Source organism: Accipiter gentilis, chromosome 19, assembly GCF_929443795.1.
Source record: "Accipiter gentilis chromosome 19, bAccGen1.1, whole genome shotgun sequence".
Classification (NCBI taxonomy): Eukaryota; Metazoa; Chordata; class Aves; order Accipitriformes; family Accipitridae; genus Astur; species Astur gentilis.
In genome coordinates, this window is record NC_064898.1 from 12,749,507 (window position 1) to 12,766,542 (window position 17,036).

Below are 17,036 nucleotides of genomic sequence, written 5' to 3' on the forward strand. Positions count from 1 at the left end.
CAGAGAAGGGCAACAAAGGTGGTGCAGGGTCTAGAGCACAAGTCTTATGAGGAGCAACTGAGGGAACTGGGGTTGTTTAGCCTGGAGAAAAGGAGGCTGAGGGGAGACCTTATCGCTCTCTACAGCTACCTGAAAGGAGGTTGTAGCGAGGTGGGGGTTGGTCTCTTTTCCCAAGTAACAAGCAATAGGACAAGAGGAGATGGTCTCAAGTTGCAGCAGGGGAGGTTTAGATTGGATGTTAAGAAAAATTTCTTCATTGCAAGGGTTGTCAAACATTTGAACAGGCTGCCGGGGGAAGTGGTTGAGTCACCATCCCTGGAGGTATTTAAAAGATGTGTAGGTGTGGCACTTAGGGACATGGTTTAGTGGTGGACTTGGCACTGCTAGGTTTACTGTTGGACTTGATGATCTTAAAGGTCTTTTCCAACCTAAATGATTCTATGATTCTACTTAGATCACTTAAATCCAGATGAAATTCATCCACGGCTGCTGGCCAATGTGATGGCAAGGCTGCTCTTTACTGCATAAGAAAATTTACAGCAGCAGAGAAAATCCTTACTGCTGGTAAGGGTAATATTATGCCTGCCTTAAGAAATGGATGGAGGATTCATGGAATGCAGACTATTCCACCTAATCTCTGTCCCTGGAGAGATCACAGAACACATCAACATGGAATCCACTTCCAAACACTATAGGGAAAAAGAAGGCAACTGGAAACAGCCAACGTGGCTTTACCAAGAGCAAACAATGCTTGATCAACCTGATTGCCTTCTGTGATGAAATGACTATGTGAATGAGGGAAGAGCAGGTGATACTGCTAATAAGGCTTTTGACATCATCTTCAATTGCATTCCTATTTTGGAAGCTGAGGAAGTATGGACTTGAAGCATGATCTCGAAGAATGGGCTGGGTGGAAAACTGGCTGTATTGCTGGAGTCAAGTGGTAGTGATTAAGGGCTGGACATCTGGCTGGCAGCTAGTGAGAAGACAAGGAAACAAGGGTTTGATACTGGGGGCCAGACCATTCGATTTCTCCATGAACAACTTGGATGATGGCACACAGACCACATGGACAAAGCCATAGACAGTGTTGGCAACAGTTCCACTTGGAGAAGGCGGTTGGACTACATAAACTCCAGAATTCCCTTCTAACCAGCTTTTCTATAATTATGTGATCTAAGAAAACTTTCTAACCAGGATTCCAATCCTTTCATGCCACCTTATACTGGTGTGCATGTCTTTCCTTCTGTTTCTCATGCATTAATTTTAATTTAAGATGGCATTTACATTTTTAACTTAATTTAAAAAAAAAAAAAATTGTCTTAATCTCAAACTGCACTCTTGAAAAGTTCCTGTTAGTGGGCAAGTAACAGGTCAGTCTCACAAGCACACCTTCTTCCATTAATGTGAATGATGGCCTTGCCTAAGGATGCACCATTAGCTGTGGGAACCATTCACTAGCTTTAGCAGTTGAATAAAATAAAAATGATAGCAAACAAATAAAATTTGAAATGTGTTGGTCTTTCACTGCCCTGGAAAACAAAACAAACAAAAAAATCTGTTTACTAATTGAAAAAAAAATCCCTTTTTCATTTCTTAGCATTTCTAAGAAAATTAACAACATCTTTGAGACAAGCACTATAACCTGCATACTTTAAGATGCTTGAATTTTCACTTCTTCCTCCTGGACTCTTCAATTTTAAATTGAATACTTATATATGAAATGAAAGTGTAATGACTACATTTGGATTGTTACAACACTCAATGCAGAAATGGGAGAACAACTGTTCCAATTCCTGTCCCAATGAATAACAAATTTTTCAAATAGTCCAGCTTCCAGTAGAAGAGACACCCTCCCATTTCTGCATAACGAACAACCTGGTAGTTATGGCAGTTTTCTTTCATCTCTTAAATGATCATTAAAATGTTCATTATACAATTTTTAGAAATGCTGTTGACATTACTACAGAGTTTGATCCTAAGTTCAATGGATAGAAATAAGTACTTCCAAAAGAAGATTCACCCCTTTATTTTAGACACCTGTCTAAGAATGGCACAAATTGTTCCCCATAGCTGCTTGTCCTTCTTTAGTAACAAAAAAAATGGATAAGTAGTTAAGATAAGTTGGCTAATATTCATATGATTCAAGACAGATGAGATGAATTACACTGGGGCTTCTTTGTTTTAACTTCAATTGGCTTTGAATCAGACTTATCTTCTTTTTCTATCACAGTACCTAGACATTTAAAAGAAAAACAAACTCACTTGAAATTATTCCAATACTGAACAGGGGAATTAGAAGTGGCTTGAATCAATAAATACATCACAAGTCTTTTCTAGTGGGATTTAAACAAAATATCCTCTAAGACCTGAACTACAAATCTGACAGAACCTCTCTGTGTATTTCAAAGATACGCTTTTACTCCACAAAATCTGGGTTTAAAATACCATTGACTTGTGGGAAATGTATAAAAGAATAACATCTAAATAAAATATTGGGTATTAACACAGGAGGTATTTTAAGAAATACTAAAACACTAACTGAAGAGAGTATTAGTGAAGGAAACAGGATTTCACAGGTCTACATAATTCACTCTATGGCAGGTAGGAATGTGTTATTCTTTGTAGATGGACTGTAACATACAGGAAGCCTAGGTAACCATCAGATTAGGCACCTAACTTTGAGAAAAATAAAGCTTTGATGGATGAATATCATCCTTAGTATAGAAAACATTTTTTTCTGTTATGTTAGTTTATCTGCCATCCTGTAATGAATACCCAAAAGAATATGTCCATACTGGTAAATAAAAGGGGAAGCTTGTGACTTCCAGCAAGAAGGAAAAGGCTCCTCCTCTTGCAGATGTGCAATTGCAGAATGAGTAGAAACAGGTGAGGAGGAAGTAGTTCTACTGGGGACGCATGTGGACTGCCTGAGCCTGACTCATGGATCAGTACCCGTGCCATTCAGAGAAAGTGGCAGGTGACCATGGACATGGGGACCCGGGTGGTGTTCTCCCCAATTCTGCTTGTGAAGGGAATGGGACAGGAATGGATGCACGTAACCATGCAACCAGGTCACAATATTTTGTTGCAGAGCTGGAATGTTGCAGACATGACTTTGGCTTTTATGGCTGTGACACCTTGTTTGACAGAGAATGACAACTAGGGGCAGACAGAATTCATATGACAAAGTGTAACAAAAGTATCAGCCAACAGGCTTGCTACTAGCAAGCAGAGCTTTAAACTACGTTTGTCAGGCAGAGATGACCAAGTCCAAAGAGAAAAGAGGGGGCAGAAGGTCAGAAGAAAGCACCTAGAGTATAGCATGATGGGAAAGGCATTCCCTTAAACGTGTCAAACAGCAAGTCAGTTCTTTTGTTAACAATACAAAGAAGCACATTAAAGTTACAGGAATTGTTAAATTCTTTATGGTGCCTTCATGAATACCAGATGGATTCCATAAAGACATTTTGAGATTAGTTAGATGGGACAGAAAAGCAGAATCAATTATTATCAAAAGAGCTGAGATAAATATCCAGGATTAAAAGACAAAGGTGTATCTCAGGGAACCACCATTCTGCAATTACTTTCAGATAATAAAAATAATGGATCTACTAACTGGGAGAGGTGAGAGTGATTCCCATCACTCTGAGACAAAACAGGTGAAGACAAGCATGCAGCTGGGTTTGAGAGAAAGATATCCGGTAAAATTAAATTATTTTATATCCTCTACCCTGCCACAGAAAATACTAGTTGGATTTGGATTACATTTGGATTACATTTATTACTATAAAATTTGTCTGAAACTGGTTCCTAAAGCAAGTAATTTTGTTGCAAAATCTGAACCATCAGAACTGCAGTGTATCACTGGCCTGGTTCAAAAGCAAATAAAATTAGAAAGGACAAAATATAGGAGAAATACTCCCAGCAACTTCAGTTGAAGTGAATTGGAACCCACTTATTTGATGTCATAAGTATTCACAGTTCAACATTTTTAACTCGTATATAAAACCTAGAATTAAATAATTTTATAGTATTTCATTGAAAAATTGGTAAAACACTACAGTCTGTGGACTCTTCAACAATCTGAAGCTCAAAGGATTATTTTACATTTGTGATGCCCTTAAGCACTTTGAAGATGTGGTGGGTTGACCTTGGCTGCGGCAGTTGACCACCAAGCTGCTCTATGACTCCGCTTCTCAGCAGGACAGTGAGGGAGAAAATAAAACAAAAGGCTTGTGGGTTGAGATAAGGACAGGGAGATCACTCAGCGATTGCCATCATGGTCAAAACAGACTCGACTCAGGGAAATTAAATTTGTTGCCAATCAAAGTAGGATAATGAGAAATAAAATCAAATCTTAAAACACTTTCTCCCATCCCTCCTTTATTCCTAGGGTCAACTTCATTCCCAACTTCTCTACCTCCTCCCCTTGAGTGGTGCAAGGGGATGGAGAATGGGGGTTGCAGTCAGTTCACTATATATTGTTTCTGCTGCTCCTTCCTCCTCACTCTCTCTTCCCCTGCTCCAGCATGGGGTCCCACTCACATGAGACAGTTCTCCACGAACTTTGAAAAGTAAGTTTCAATTATGCATAAACAATCACCCCCCAAGAGGTCCTAAAAAGTGAACTTCAAGTTCACAGGCTTGCCTTCCACTTACCATTACTGGGATGGTGGACACAGAAGAATCAATGTGCTGTACTAGTATACAGAGAGACTGTGACTATCCTTTTTCCTTGGACGGTATGTGTGAGAAAGTGTACTTATTCATCCATAAAAATACTGAAAACAACCTATTCTTCAACCTTACTGAGACTTACCTGTCTCATACAACAGTCTCTGTGAAGCATTACGAATCTGTACATGTAAAAGAATGCTGAATTCCTGATGCAAGGTATTATTAAAATTATTATCCAAGGTATTCTATATAGAAATTAGCATTAGGCAAACTAAATGCTAGCCATATCGATTATCACTGGCAGTCATATTTGAAGAGTCTTGTATAACTTGCCAGTTACTGAATGGTTTTTTTCACAAAACGCTTTGCTATATTATTGGAGAATGTTTACATTAACCAGTCAGCTGATCGTACGTAGCTACTAGTTATAGGCTGTAGTCATTTGCAGGCATAGCCATGTGACAGGATTTGATGGGATCACACAACACTAACAGAAGGTTTTAAATGTTATACTCTCTAAGGAGTGCCTGTAATGACTAAGCCTGCTGTGCAAAAAAAGGAGGGAGACAAAACAATGGCCTACATTTTCATTTCATCTTCCTAAGGTGGTTAATGGCAATAAGTCATATTAGTTACAGGTATGCTAAATTCTGCACAGAACAAGATAGCTTTTAGTGCTTTCCTAAGGTGTAAAAATACATACGCAGGCCTGTCCATTTGAGTCTGTAAAAATTCTATTTATCACCTATGATAAATATTATTTTGACCAAGACACTTTATGTATGGTTCTATTAAATGTTATAATAAAGGATGAAATTGGTTCATAGGAATTCATAAAAGAACAGAAATACGGTCCCAAGAATAAGAGACAAGTACACCAGAGGCAAAAGCCCACTTTGCAAGAAGATGACTGGAGAAAGATCTAAATCTTCTCATCCACAGGGAACCTAAAGCAAACCTTCACATATTGTGACTGCTCTAAACATTGGTTATAGGTTAGACTGGGAGATTAAGCCACCTGAATACAGGCCAATATGCAGGAAAAAATACAGTGTTTATCAGATCAGAATAAAGGAGCATGACTGTAACTGAGTGGTGAGGACTCTTGCTGAGTGTGAGGAAACTTGAGTTGCAGCTGTACAGAAAATCTCTACCTGGTGTAAAGTAGACAGGATGAGATATGCTGACTCCTGTAGCTACACTGTCAGCTGCGTTCTTTTCTATTTTAACTGCGCTGTTCTGCAGAGAGGACATAGCAAGAGACGTGAGATTACTGATGACCATATTCAACCTAAGGGATGTTGTGTCAAAGGCTTGTTATAACAGTAGGAAAGGCAGAACTTAAGAGCCACAGTGAACTCTAGGCGTCCAGCATCTAAAAATTTATCTAGCTCTATCTACATAAAACAACTAAGGACAAAATCTAGAAAAAAATGTAAGTCATGTTGCTGAGAAGATCACGTCTATTTAAGACAAGTATTTTCTTAAAACCAAAATGGCTCTTACCAGTGTGCATGCAGTATTAACACACTCTGAATTACACTACAGAACATCATAAGACATAATTTCTAACAATTCAATTAGTAATTACCAGTATTAAAATAATGCAGGTAGCGATATTCAGCACAAGAAAAGCTGTGAATATAATCAATATTTGCAAGGTTACTGAAAAAAGTCCATTTCTTTTTAGTGCTGTTTTAGGTCTGCCCAAACATTAGCAATGCAGTAGGTTACAGCAGAGATCTCTGCATGACTGCAAAATGCTGCACTGTGCTGCAGCAAATTTCTGCTAAAGGAAAGTGTGTTGCTGCAGCAATACAAATTATCATTCCTATACATGAATAATAAATAATATTCATAGAAAGTCTACATAAAATCTACATTTCTATTATCTAAGTATTCCATCTTGTGTAGTGAAATGATGCTATAAAATGGTATCAGATTTCTTGTAACAGAATTACATTAATTTAACTTAATGGTTAATAGAACAGATCATAGTGTTACCTGTTTTAATACTTATTTTAAAATACTCTGAAGTGATAAAAGATTGCTAACTACAATTTACTTAAAATCCATGTATATCTGAATGATTATTTTAAATCTCTGAGCCTAAACATATGACTAAAGTCAAAATTGCTGTCAGCTGGTTTAAACAAGTAACTTCAAAGTAGGTATGTTTTAAAAAACCCTACTTCCCCTAATCCTGAGTTCAGTGGTGTAGATGATACAATTCTGTGCATCTCTGCATAAGGAAGATGTTAGTAAAAATACAGACTAAGAAATGATAATGGCTAGTAGATGAGAAACTATATGGGATAGTAGACATAAATTATAAGAGAATATACCACATACTTAGCACAGAATCAGTGAAGAAGTGGACATGGTATTAAATTTCACCTTTCTGGTGCTAGTGACATGGTGACTGAGCTGGTAGCAACTTATTTCTCACTACCTTATTCATTCAGCTTTTCTCTGCTTTAGCTTGGTAATGGATTTATGAGAAACACTCCTGTTAGAAGGCAATCATTTACTTTCAAATTATGAACCATGGGATCACCTATGGATCTAACACAGCTGCCAAACTGTCAGAAATGGAATGGGAGTAGGATTCATAGTTACACAGAAACACAGTTTAAGAAAAATCTCCCATTTCTGTTATTTAAATTGGCTAAGACTTAAAGAAGTACCACAAACTACTATTGGAAGGATGAGGAAATCTCTCATCTGACAAAGAAGCATCTCACAGAGTTGTAACTACAAGAGACTCATCTTTTCAAGATTATAATCCATAGTTTATAGATTATAATCATTGCTATGACAGACCAGTTCAGTAGAGTGTGAGTCTGCATGTAAATGCATTCATTACCTATTTCACTTCACACAGGAACTCTGAATCTATTCTGAATTCATGGAGGTTAACTAAGGACTTATTTTCAAATACCGGTATTTTTAACAACTGCAGCTCTTAACAAGTTCTGTAAGTGTAGCTGAAATAAAATATTCAGCAGTCTACAGTGTATCAGACAGAAACAAAAGCATTTAAAGATTTTAAGACAAAACCAAACAGAGCTGCATTGAATCTTGGTGCATTTTTTGGCTTTGTAATAGAGTTCTTGAGCTCAGCGTATTACCTTATGCACCCTCATCCTACTGATTTGTCTTTGTATAGCTTTACAGTTTCATGTGCTGGTAATAAAACAAATAATTTGAAAATACAGCTATGGATTTAAGCAAACAGATATATTTAAACAAATTTACCAGTACTATATTTGATATTCAACAAATGCAATACTGAAAGACAATTTCTAACAGATCAAAGGTCTTGTACCAATAAGAAATTTCTGCATGGAGCCCTTTTTAGATGAGTGTGAGCAAAAATTAGATACTTTTTAAAAAAATGTAATTCTAAGTCTTGAAATTATAGGGAATTCCAATTATAGGGAATTTCCAATTTATTTTGCCAAGAAAGGTTGGACCAGATGATCCTTGAGGTCCCTTCCAACTTGGTATTCTATGAAGCTGTGATTTAATTTTATTCCCCCCTCCCCCTCACCCCCCCCAAAACTGGTCCCTATATAAGACAGCATGCTACGGCTGTGCAGAAAATTAGAGAGGCCTTAATATACAGACCAGTTCACTTCACAGCTCTGATATAAGATTCTCAATTCAATCAACTTCCATGTTATCTGACGTAATTAATTTACCAGTCAAATAAACTATGCTAATCACTAAAGATGAACTCACAGACTTAACTAAAAAGCAATGAAAAAAAAATAAAGAATTTAAGCTTTGCCTTAAAGTCCTAAACTTGCTCCATATTTGAGCTAAAAGGTATTAGAATGCCCAGCAAACCTGAATAAACAAAAGGTGGACTTTCACCTGCCTATGAGCATTACCAAATTTCAACTCAAACTGAGGTACAGCCACTTCTTAGTCGAACTTCTCCCCAGACTCTAGGCCTTAGTGGCTCAATTCAGTTGTTACATAGAATGCCATTTGAGACTCTGTATGTTATCCAAGAATATGTTATGGATAGGCAGATATGACACAGGACCTTCAGATCCATGCTCTACTGGATCAGGGTAAACAAATAGTGAGAATCTTTTGTTTAAACACTGTTTATAGTGACATTTTGCCCCTGACTTCCAGTTGCTGGCCCAACAAGAAAATGTGTTCTCTTGGGTCCTGTGTCATATTTGGCAGCTCCTAGTAGATGTCTTAAATACACTAGGGCATCTCCAGATGATACAGGAAACCAATTTTTAGGCAAGTGAACTGACACCTATGGGAAGTGATAAAATACTAGCAATGAAAAGCTTTGTCCAACAAAGCAAACAATGTATTGATGATGAAGACATCCTGAGTTCAAATCACTCCATCTTTTCCCTTCTCAGACTGACAAAATAGAAGTTATGAGGAGAACAAGAGAGATACTCAGTATTTTCTGGCTCCACAAATGGTGAAGTGAATAGCTGCCCCAGCTGTGCCATTAACAGTACCCAGCATAATGGGTGACCCAGGTCACTTACCAAGCTGAGGCTTTTACATACAACTCTAAAACAAATGGGTGAAAAACCTTTGATCACTGTCTATTATTCCAGCACTAAGATAACTGCATTCTCATACATTAAACTTATATTCCAGTCTGGACTATACTGCAATTAAATGATAGCTAAGAACTCTTTACTATGAAATAGCCATCTGCCATATCTTACAGCTGAAGCAATAATGGAAATATTTAAAATTACTGAATCTTTAAACTAAGACCTACAAAAACCCTGTATCTTACTTTTCATTATGTTGAGAGTTTCATTATGACATGCTTAAGTATTCATATGCTATTCTCTAGTGAGAGCAACATTATTTTTTTTTTCACAATTTCACACTTCTAATAGTAAAGGTAGAATTCTGACTACTAGGAGAATTCTTCAGAATTTCTCTTTCAGAAAAAGCATAAAATATGTTATCCATATTCTATCTGTCAAACTATTATATTAGGATTTGGTGACCAAAACTAAAACCTTAACTTTCAGTGAACAGCAGCTGTAAGAACTATCCCATTGACGGGAGTTAGTTCAACAGTATAAATAGAACTAGTGAATCTACTTACCTACGTGGATACTCTTCAACATGAACTGAATTACATTATTGTAAACTTTCTCAATAATTCTTTCTCTATTTAAGTCCTAAACAAATATCTTTGTAACAAAAGATGATTGTTATTATGTTAAAATATTCTACAGTTAAAAGTCAACATATTCAAAAAATTCCTCCATTTGTTCTGACTTTCTTATGGAAATTCATATTTATGAACAGGTGGTTGGATTCTCTAGCTTATACTGAACTCAGAAAAGATTCACAGGTCAATGAAAAACGTAACCTTACCTGGGAACTGATAATACGTTGTGATGAACGAGCAATATTAGCAGGCAGGCCAAAAAAGTCAGGTTTATCATCTTCTGGAAGGCTTTCAATAATATTACGATAATCCTGCATTAGAAGAAAAGAATAAACACAACTGAGGGAACTTTTTGTTCAGCTCATGAAATTAACAGTGTATGCTGAGAAGAATTTCATTAAGTGCACTGCATAACACAAAGATCAAATAAGTATATAACACATGACATATCTTGGTAATCCTATTTATAAATGTCTTAATTTAATTTATAAAAACAACCTTCTTTTATATATTGTTTCCTCTCTAAAAGAGCAAAAAGCAATTCTGATTACAGTGATGCTATCAACTGAAAAGAAAAATATGCTAAGAATGTCCCTGAAAAGTAGTTACAATACTTCTTATAATACTACTACAATAAGTTGAAAACTTAAAAGTGAGATTAATGAAAATATAAAAAAGAAGAAAGATTTCAGCATTTGGAATTTGAATAATAGAGTATAACATTTTTAAAATTAAGAGCACTCACTTCTATTTAAATCTATGAAGATATCACTCAAAGCAAGTGAAATCATTTAGGTAAAATTAGGTTTGCGTGATCATTGGAGATGCAGTGTAATAGTCACTAGTGATGCTGCTCTTGTACAAAACAGAAAGAGGCCTTGCAGACTAAGGTAGACTAATGGTGCTGGATGCCTCTTTTACTGTGGCTTTCAAGGCAAAAATATTTACTATTTGAAAGTCTGGCTGCACCCTATTATGTTACATCATGTGGATTTTGTCCTTTGCTTGTAGGAGCATGTCCTAGGTTGTGCATGATTTACTTTGACATGGAATCTCACTTCAGAGATAACAACAATAGCAGACCTCTACACCAAACACTGAGGGAACACTATTTAGTAAGAGATGTTACTCCAATTAACTTAAATAATCACTTAGCTTTAGTATTAGTGCTCTACTATCAAAACTGCTTGCAGAAAAATATTTAAGACATAAAAGTATAAACTCTCACATAAATAATCATGTAAGAAACGGAGAGATATTAAATGCAGTGCAGGCAAGAAGAAAGGTTCATCTATTTGACCATATTATCTACAAGAACAGAGACCAGCCTAGTTTGTTTATTCCTTCCTTCTTTATGCTATTGACTCAGCACATCTATAGAAAATAACCATCATATTTAAAGTAAAAAAATAAACAAAACCCAAACCTAAACAGTCAGAATCTGGATAGAGAATGCCAAACGACAGCAATTTATTTTAACTGGCATAATTCCATTTACATGAACTCATATTAGAGGTCTAGTATGGAGTCCTACATTAAAATGCAAATGAATCTTAATAATAGTAAGAACAACAATAGTATGTGAAAGGATAGGGAGAGATTAGTTCTTTATCCCTCTTGTGTACACTAAAGGAATACTAAAGAAGAATCAGTATCCATATTTATGTCCAAATAAAATGTCATATACCCTCCATGGCATGTTAGCAGATTATGTCAGAATGTTAATATATTTTCTAAATCAGAAGATATATTTAGATTTTCCTATTTAATCCAGAAGTTATAAGAATGTTTAGCAGTCTGTACAAAAATGCTATTATGCTAATACACTAAGTTATATAAAAACGAAATTATATCCTTCTTTGTCATAAATTGACCCAATTTCTTTTACTCAGTTATTCATAGCTATGCTGCTCTGCACCATAGTCCAATCAGATATCATAAAAACGGAGACTGACCAAACACACTAACAGAATAGTTCTGACAACTTAAGAATTAGTGTTCCACACAAAAGAAGTCTTAAATAAATGGAGGTAACCTTTGGATTGTAACTTTGGCTTTCTTTGTGGAATTATTTCCGAGAATAATTCTTGAAAATAACTTATTTTAGTTTCTATATTAGTTTACAGAAGATTTATACCTACCAAAATACTGCAGGAATTCGGTAAAGACATCAAATGTGGGAAGCTAGTCATCTTCCTGCCTCTAGCATTTAAACTGCCAATGATTCGTGAATTGAAAAGCTGCTCCAAGTAGGACCGAAGAATTCTCATATCGAAGTAATTATCTACACGGCCTCCATAAATTGCATTTTCAAACAAGCCATGCACAAATTCCCACTGAAAATCTTTGGAACCTATAAATCAATTAATACTAGTTTTGTATCAATGGATATCGGTGCATTGTAAGCATTTCTTCTTGTTATTACAGTTGTTCAGTGAAATAAAAACATAAAAACATATCAAATAATTATTTTCTGATTGTTTTTCTTCTATATTACCAAGTAATAGAAGTTGCAGAAACTTCAATGAGTTTGTAAATATTTGTCATTGATAAAACAAACACTTACTGTGTTTAAAAATGAGTTATTAGAAATATTACTTAAGTCTTGAAGTGCTTTTATTGTAGATAAACCAATTGGTTATATGCATTTCAGAAATTATGCTATTAAAATTTTAATTATGTGCTCCTTTGTCATAAATAAAAAGAATTTCCATTTTTCAAAATTTTATACACTATTTTGTTTCACAGTATCATCTGATCTCATAAAATAAACTGATTGATTGAACCAAAACCAGATCATGCTTGAAATAGATAACATTACAGGAAATGTCATCTTTCAAACACAAAGAGGTGCAGATAGGTACTTTGTAAATCATTATAAATGGCACAACATAGCACATAAAACTAAGCATGTTGCTATTATTTTTCTGGTCAGATTGATGTTGCAATTAGATTAACCTGACTCAGCTATATCCTACAGGTTCAAATTAACTCAGTTTCCCTCTCTTCTACCACAGTTGTCCAAAATAACGACATGGGATGATGATCTACTTATACCCTGTAGCTTTCATGTGCAGGTAAAACCTTGATCAGAAAGGTACGTCTTATAGTCCCTTGCAAAAAGGAAGCAGCAATTACTTTAAGGGGGCGTTTATTGGTAGTAACTGTCGTTTCCAAATATTTCAATCATTCCTTTGTAGATTAATGATTATAACTGATAGTTAATGATTCAACCTCTTTACGTCACTGTATGTTTCAAGTCTGTGTAACTAAGGTCCAATTCCAGAAGTACTAATCATCCATAAATCTCATTTAAGTCAATGATCATAATTATCTCTAAATATCAGTTCCTAACTTTACTTTGAAATTATATATAATGCAAAGACTTAAAAAAAATTACCTTTTTCATATTAACTAATGTTAAGAAATTACTATGCTACTTAACAGAACAATGAAGTGGGCTCTATCTAACAGTGAGTTTCAATATGAAGAATTCATTCATATTCAATTCATTTATTCAATATATGGGGGAGTTCACACTGGGAAGGAACAGAGGCAGAAGACTTCATCTTCCAGGCACTCTTGTATTTCCTATTTATTCCTCTGGAATCAAGAAGCTGAGCAGGATAGTTCTTGGCATAAAGAAATTATTGGTTTACCCAACCTCCTCAAAATGGAATTAAGATTCACCAGTGTTTCTAGCTTTGCTTACTGGTGATGAGCTTTGCAGCATCTCCACTCTTACCTGAGTGTTAAAAAAGATAAAACTCTTCATGGAACATTTCCACTAATGGTGAAATGGGACAGGTCCCATGTGAACTCAAGGTCAGATGGCACGAGGTAGCTTGCATCCATCCATACAGCTAAACTCTCTTTTGTCCTAAAATAAAGTAATCTTCTACCTGCTGCCTGCTGGAAAGAGTCTCCAAGCTCTGCTATCTGATAAACCATGCCTTGTCACTGCCTGCAAGAATGCATAAGCCAAATACGGGAAAAAATAAACCTAATTGTGGAATAGATTTGAGCCTGTGTCTGGCCCTTATACCAATACAGACATATCCTCAGAGTCTGGATCTACATCCAGAAAAGCCTAATATGCCTAAGCACAGCTGACTCAGGGTCAGACTACTTCCCATATTTAAGTAGTTACCTAACTACCTAATCATGTGTTTATATTTGTGAAAATGTTCCAATGAAGATTCAAATGCAAAAGTTAAACACCTTCAAAGCAGTCTTTAAACAGAATGGCCCTACTCCAAACTCCCAAAAAAACCAATCATGAAAAGTAACCAATTTATAAAAATGACTCTGAAAGTTTTTAATATGCTAAAAATGTTAAATGAGACACATCAGAAGGTTTATGCTACAGAGGTGAGAAATCTTTCCTTAAGAAGTGACTTACCCTCAAAGAGTCCATCAATAATGTCAAAACCAGCACGGAGATCAGATAAAGAAAATTCATAAAACTTGGTCCAACCCTACCATTAAGAGAAATCCAAAGAATTTAATTAGTCACACAATGATGATCATAAAGTAAAATAAAAATATTATGTGGTTACTGAATATTGTATAATACTTAATACTGAATGAAAAAACAGACAACCTATGTCCTCTAAAGTGCCTTTTCGGAAACACTAGATGCAGGTAGTATAAAAAACATCAGCTCTACCAGTGCATTGAATTTTACATACTTATACAAACCAGAATCCATCGAGTATGAGGAATGTAAACTTAAGATTATTTTATTTCCTAACAGTATTTACTTCAACTAAAACTTTCTGACATCTGTGACTAGATCATGCACTGAATTATGATTTTATTTCTGAGGGCTTTTTTGTATTTCAGTTCCCTTTGGATTTTCCTAAATAGGTCTGATTCTTCAAACACAGTCTACATTATACTTTCATCATCTTACTCCTTAATTCATGTAATTTCTCTACTAACTGAAAAAATTATAATGAGAAAAGCAAGTACTGCTACTATTACAGCAAAAATGCTGACCACCACATGCATATTTTAATCATTCTCAGTTTGCAATTCCTTTCTGTTCTTGGTGGCATTTTTCTTTATATAGCATTAATGTGTAATGTCTATGTAATTCTCACAAAAAACTTTCAATGTAAATGGATAAGTATAAATAAATATTTATATATGATACAGAACTTAGGAAATCCAGATCTCAAAGGTATCTCCTCTTGCTCTATCTTCTTATGGCTGTACCTTTGCATACGGATCATATCATAGGAACAGGTGCATATTACTCATGATGAGAAATGTGCAAATGTGTCAGATAACATACACATATCCATGAGATAGATATAATCTCAGGTCAAGACTGCAGCTACTGCACAGATCACACGTGAACTATCAGCCAGCCACCCTGAAGGTCATAAACTGGAAAGATGTTGCAGTCTCTCAACAGTGTTCATGGGGTTTTTTTGACAGATCTGTACATGGACCCAAACCAATCTGAAATTCATTATAAAATACAAGAGCTTCTAGCAGGGATTAACTGCAGTCCAGCGATGTTAGAAACTGGTAATCTTAAGCAAAATATAAAACTATCACTAAGTCTGCACATGAGACAAACACAGTTACAGTGGAATTAAGGAGAAAGCAGTAATCCTGTCTTGTGTCACTTGGAAAGCTGGTGGTAAATGAACATGAATTTGAACAAAGCCAAATGAGAGTTCATGTGTCAGATCAGTACTTTAAATATTTTCACCTATTCTACTTCTTGAACACCATATTCAAAGCCTGTTACTGTGTGAGACAAACAACCTTATAAATCACAAAGTCAAAACTAGCAAAAAACGCTCAAACATTCCAGGCTCTGCCAGATCAAATCTTTCAGATGACAGGTTAATTTCACCCCTAGTCTAAATAAAAGAAACAAGACATAGAACAGTGTGTTGGTTGGGGTTTTTTTTCCTGTTTAATTTAAGCATCTGCAGCCAGAAAGAAATGTTTGCTTTAAACAGAAATTTATCTAAGGAAAAAAACACATCACAGTCTCTGAAAACCATTATAAACCTCACAAGAACCACGTAAATTCCCTTGTTCTTCCTTCTCCTCGAATAGGGTTTGTGTGCAGAAAGAGTAGACAATGTCATCTCCTCCTTCCCACCAAAGTATCTCTTTTCTCACATCTTCCATTCAATCATGTATGTTTCCAAAATATTTCTTCCTGTCCCAAGCAAACAGAAGTCACAGAATCTTTTCCATGGGATCTCACTCCTGCATCAGTATCAGTTAGTACACAAATCACAAAATAAGCCCATGCAGGCAGGAGCAATTTTCAGAGGGACAGGAATTTAGGCTGCCAAGATCCTATTTTGCAATGAATTCAGAGACAATACTGAAGACAGGCACCAGAAGTATCCAAGTTTTTCTCATCTCTGTACATGACCCAACATATACCTGATGAAAAATACGTTCAAGTATAAAAGCTAATAAATGGGGTAAATTTTTAAAAAGGTAGCAAAAAATCCCATTACCTGAGGAATGTAATTTCTTCTTTCTTGGCATACAGCATGAAACCATGCTAAACAAAAGAGAGAATGTGCTCGAGACAAATTTCCCTTTTTGTTAATTTGCTCTGGTGTCCAAGATTCATAGGTACGCAACAGATTCTTTTTGAGGCCTGGAGGTGCCTGCATTGGAACAAAAAACACTGTTCTAGACAGAAAACCTGATACTTCTATGTACTATTTTCCTGAATTCTAACTTATGATTTATAACTTAATGAAATGACAAACAGTACTTAATAAAACAAAATTTAACAGGAAAAAAATCTGCTTACAATAAGTGACCTAACAAAAGAATGATCTTACACTGAAAATAACTTAAACATACTGAAGGAAACTGTAACCAAGACAAACTGATAGGACTGAACTACAGTAAAAGAACTTAGTGAAAGAATAGTACTCTATCAAAATACGTAAGCATAAAAATAAATTCAATTTTTTCAAGAACAAGAACCTTTCTTCTGATTTTACAATCTCAACTATCAATTACCATTTCTGTGATCAGAGCCAACTCGCCTTATGCCATCACTGCACTCTGTTAGCTAGCATATAGATACAGTATTTATGGATGATAAAATGCCAGTTCTCTGATTTAAAGGTAGGTAATGTTCACAACCAGTAGAATAACTACAGTTAAAGTGTATATAATA

The 17,036-nt window shown here is 35.5% G+C and overlaps 1 protein-coding gene across 1 annotated transcript in view; it reads right to left on the bottom strand.

Annotated features, from left to right (window-relative positions):
* Positions 1 to 17,036, bottom strand: part of DYNC2H1 (dynein cytoplasmic 2 heavy chain 1) — a 185,788-nt gene that overhangs the window by 57,534 nt on the left and 111,218 nt on the right. The window contains exons 79-82 of the mRNA XM_049823214.1: positions 16,357 to 16,512; positions 14,262 to 14,337; positions 12,001 to 12,212; positions 10,066 to 10,170 (exon numbers count right to left, since the gene is read on the bottom strand). Coding sequence (XP_049679171.1) covers positions 10,066 to 10,170; positions 12,001 to 12,212; positions 14,262 to 14,337; positions 16,357 to 16,512 — 549 coding nt within the window. The remainder of the gene's footprint in view (positions 1 to 10,065; positions 10,171 to 12,000; positions 12,213 to 14,261; positions 14,338 to 16,356; positions 16,513 to 17,036) is intronic.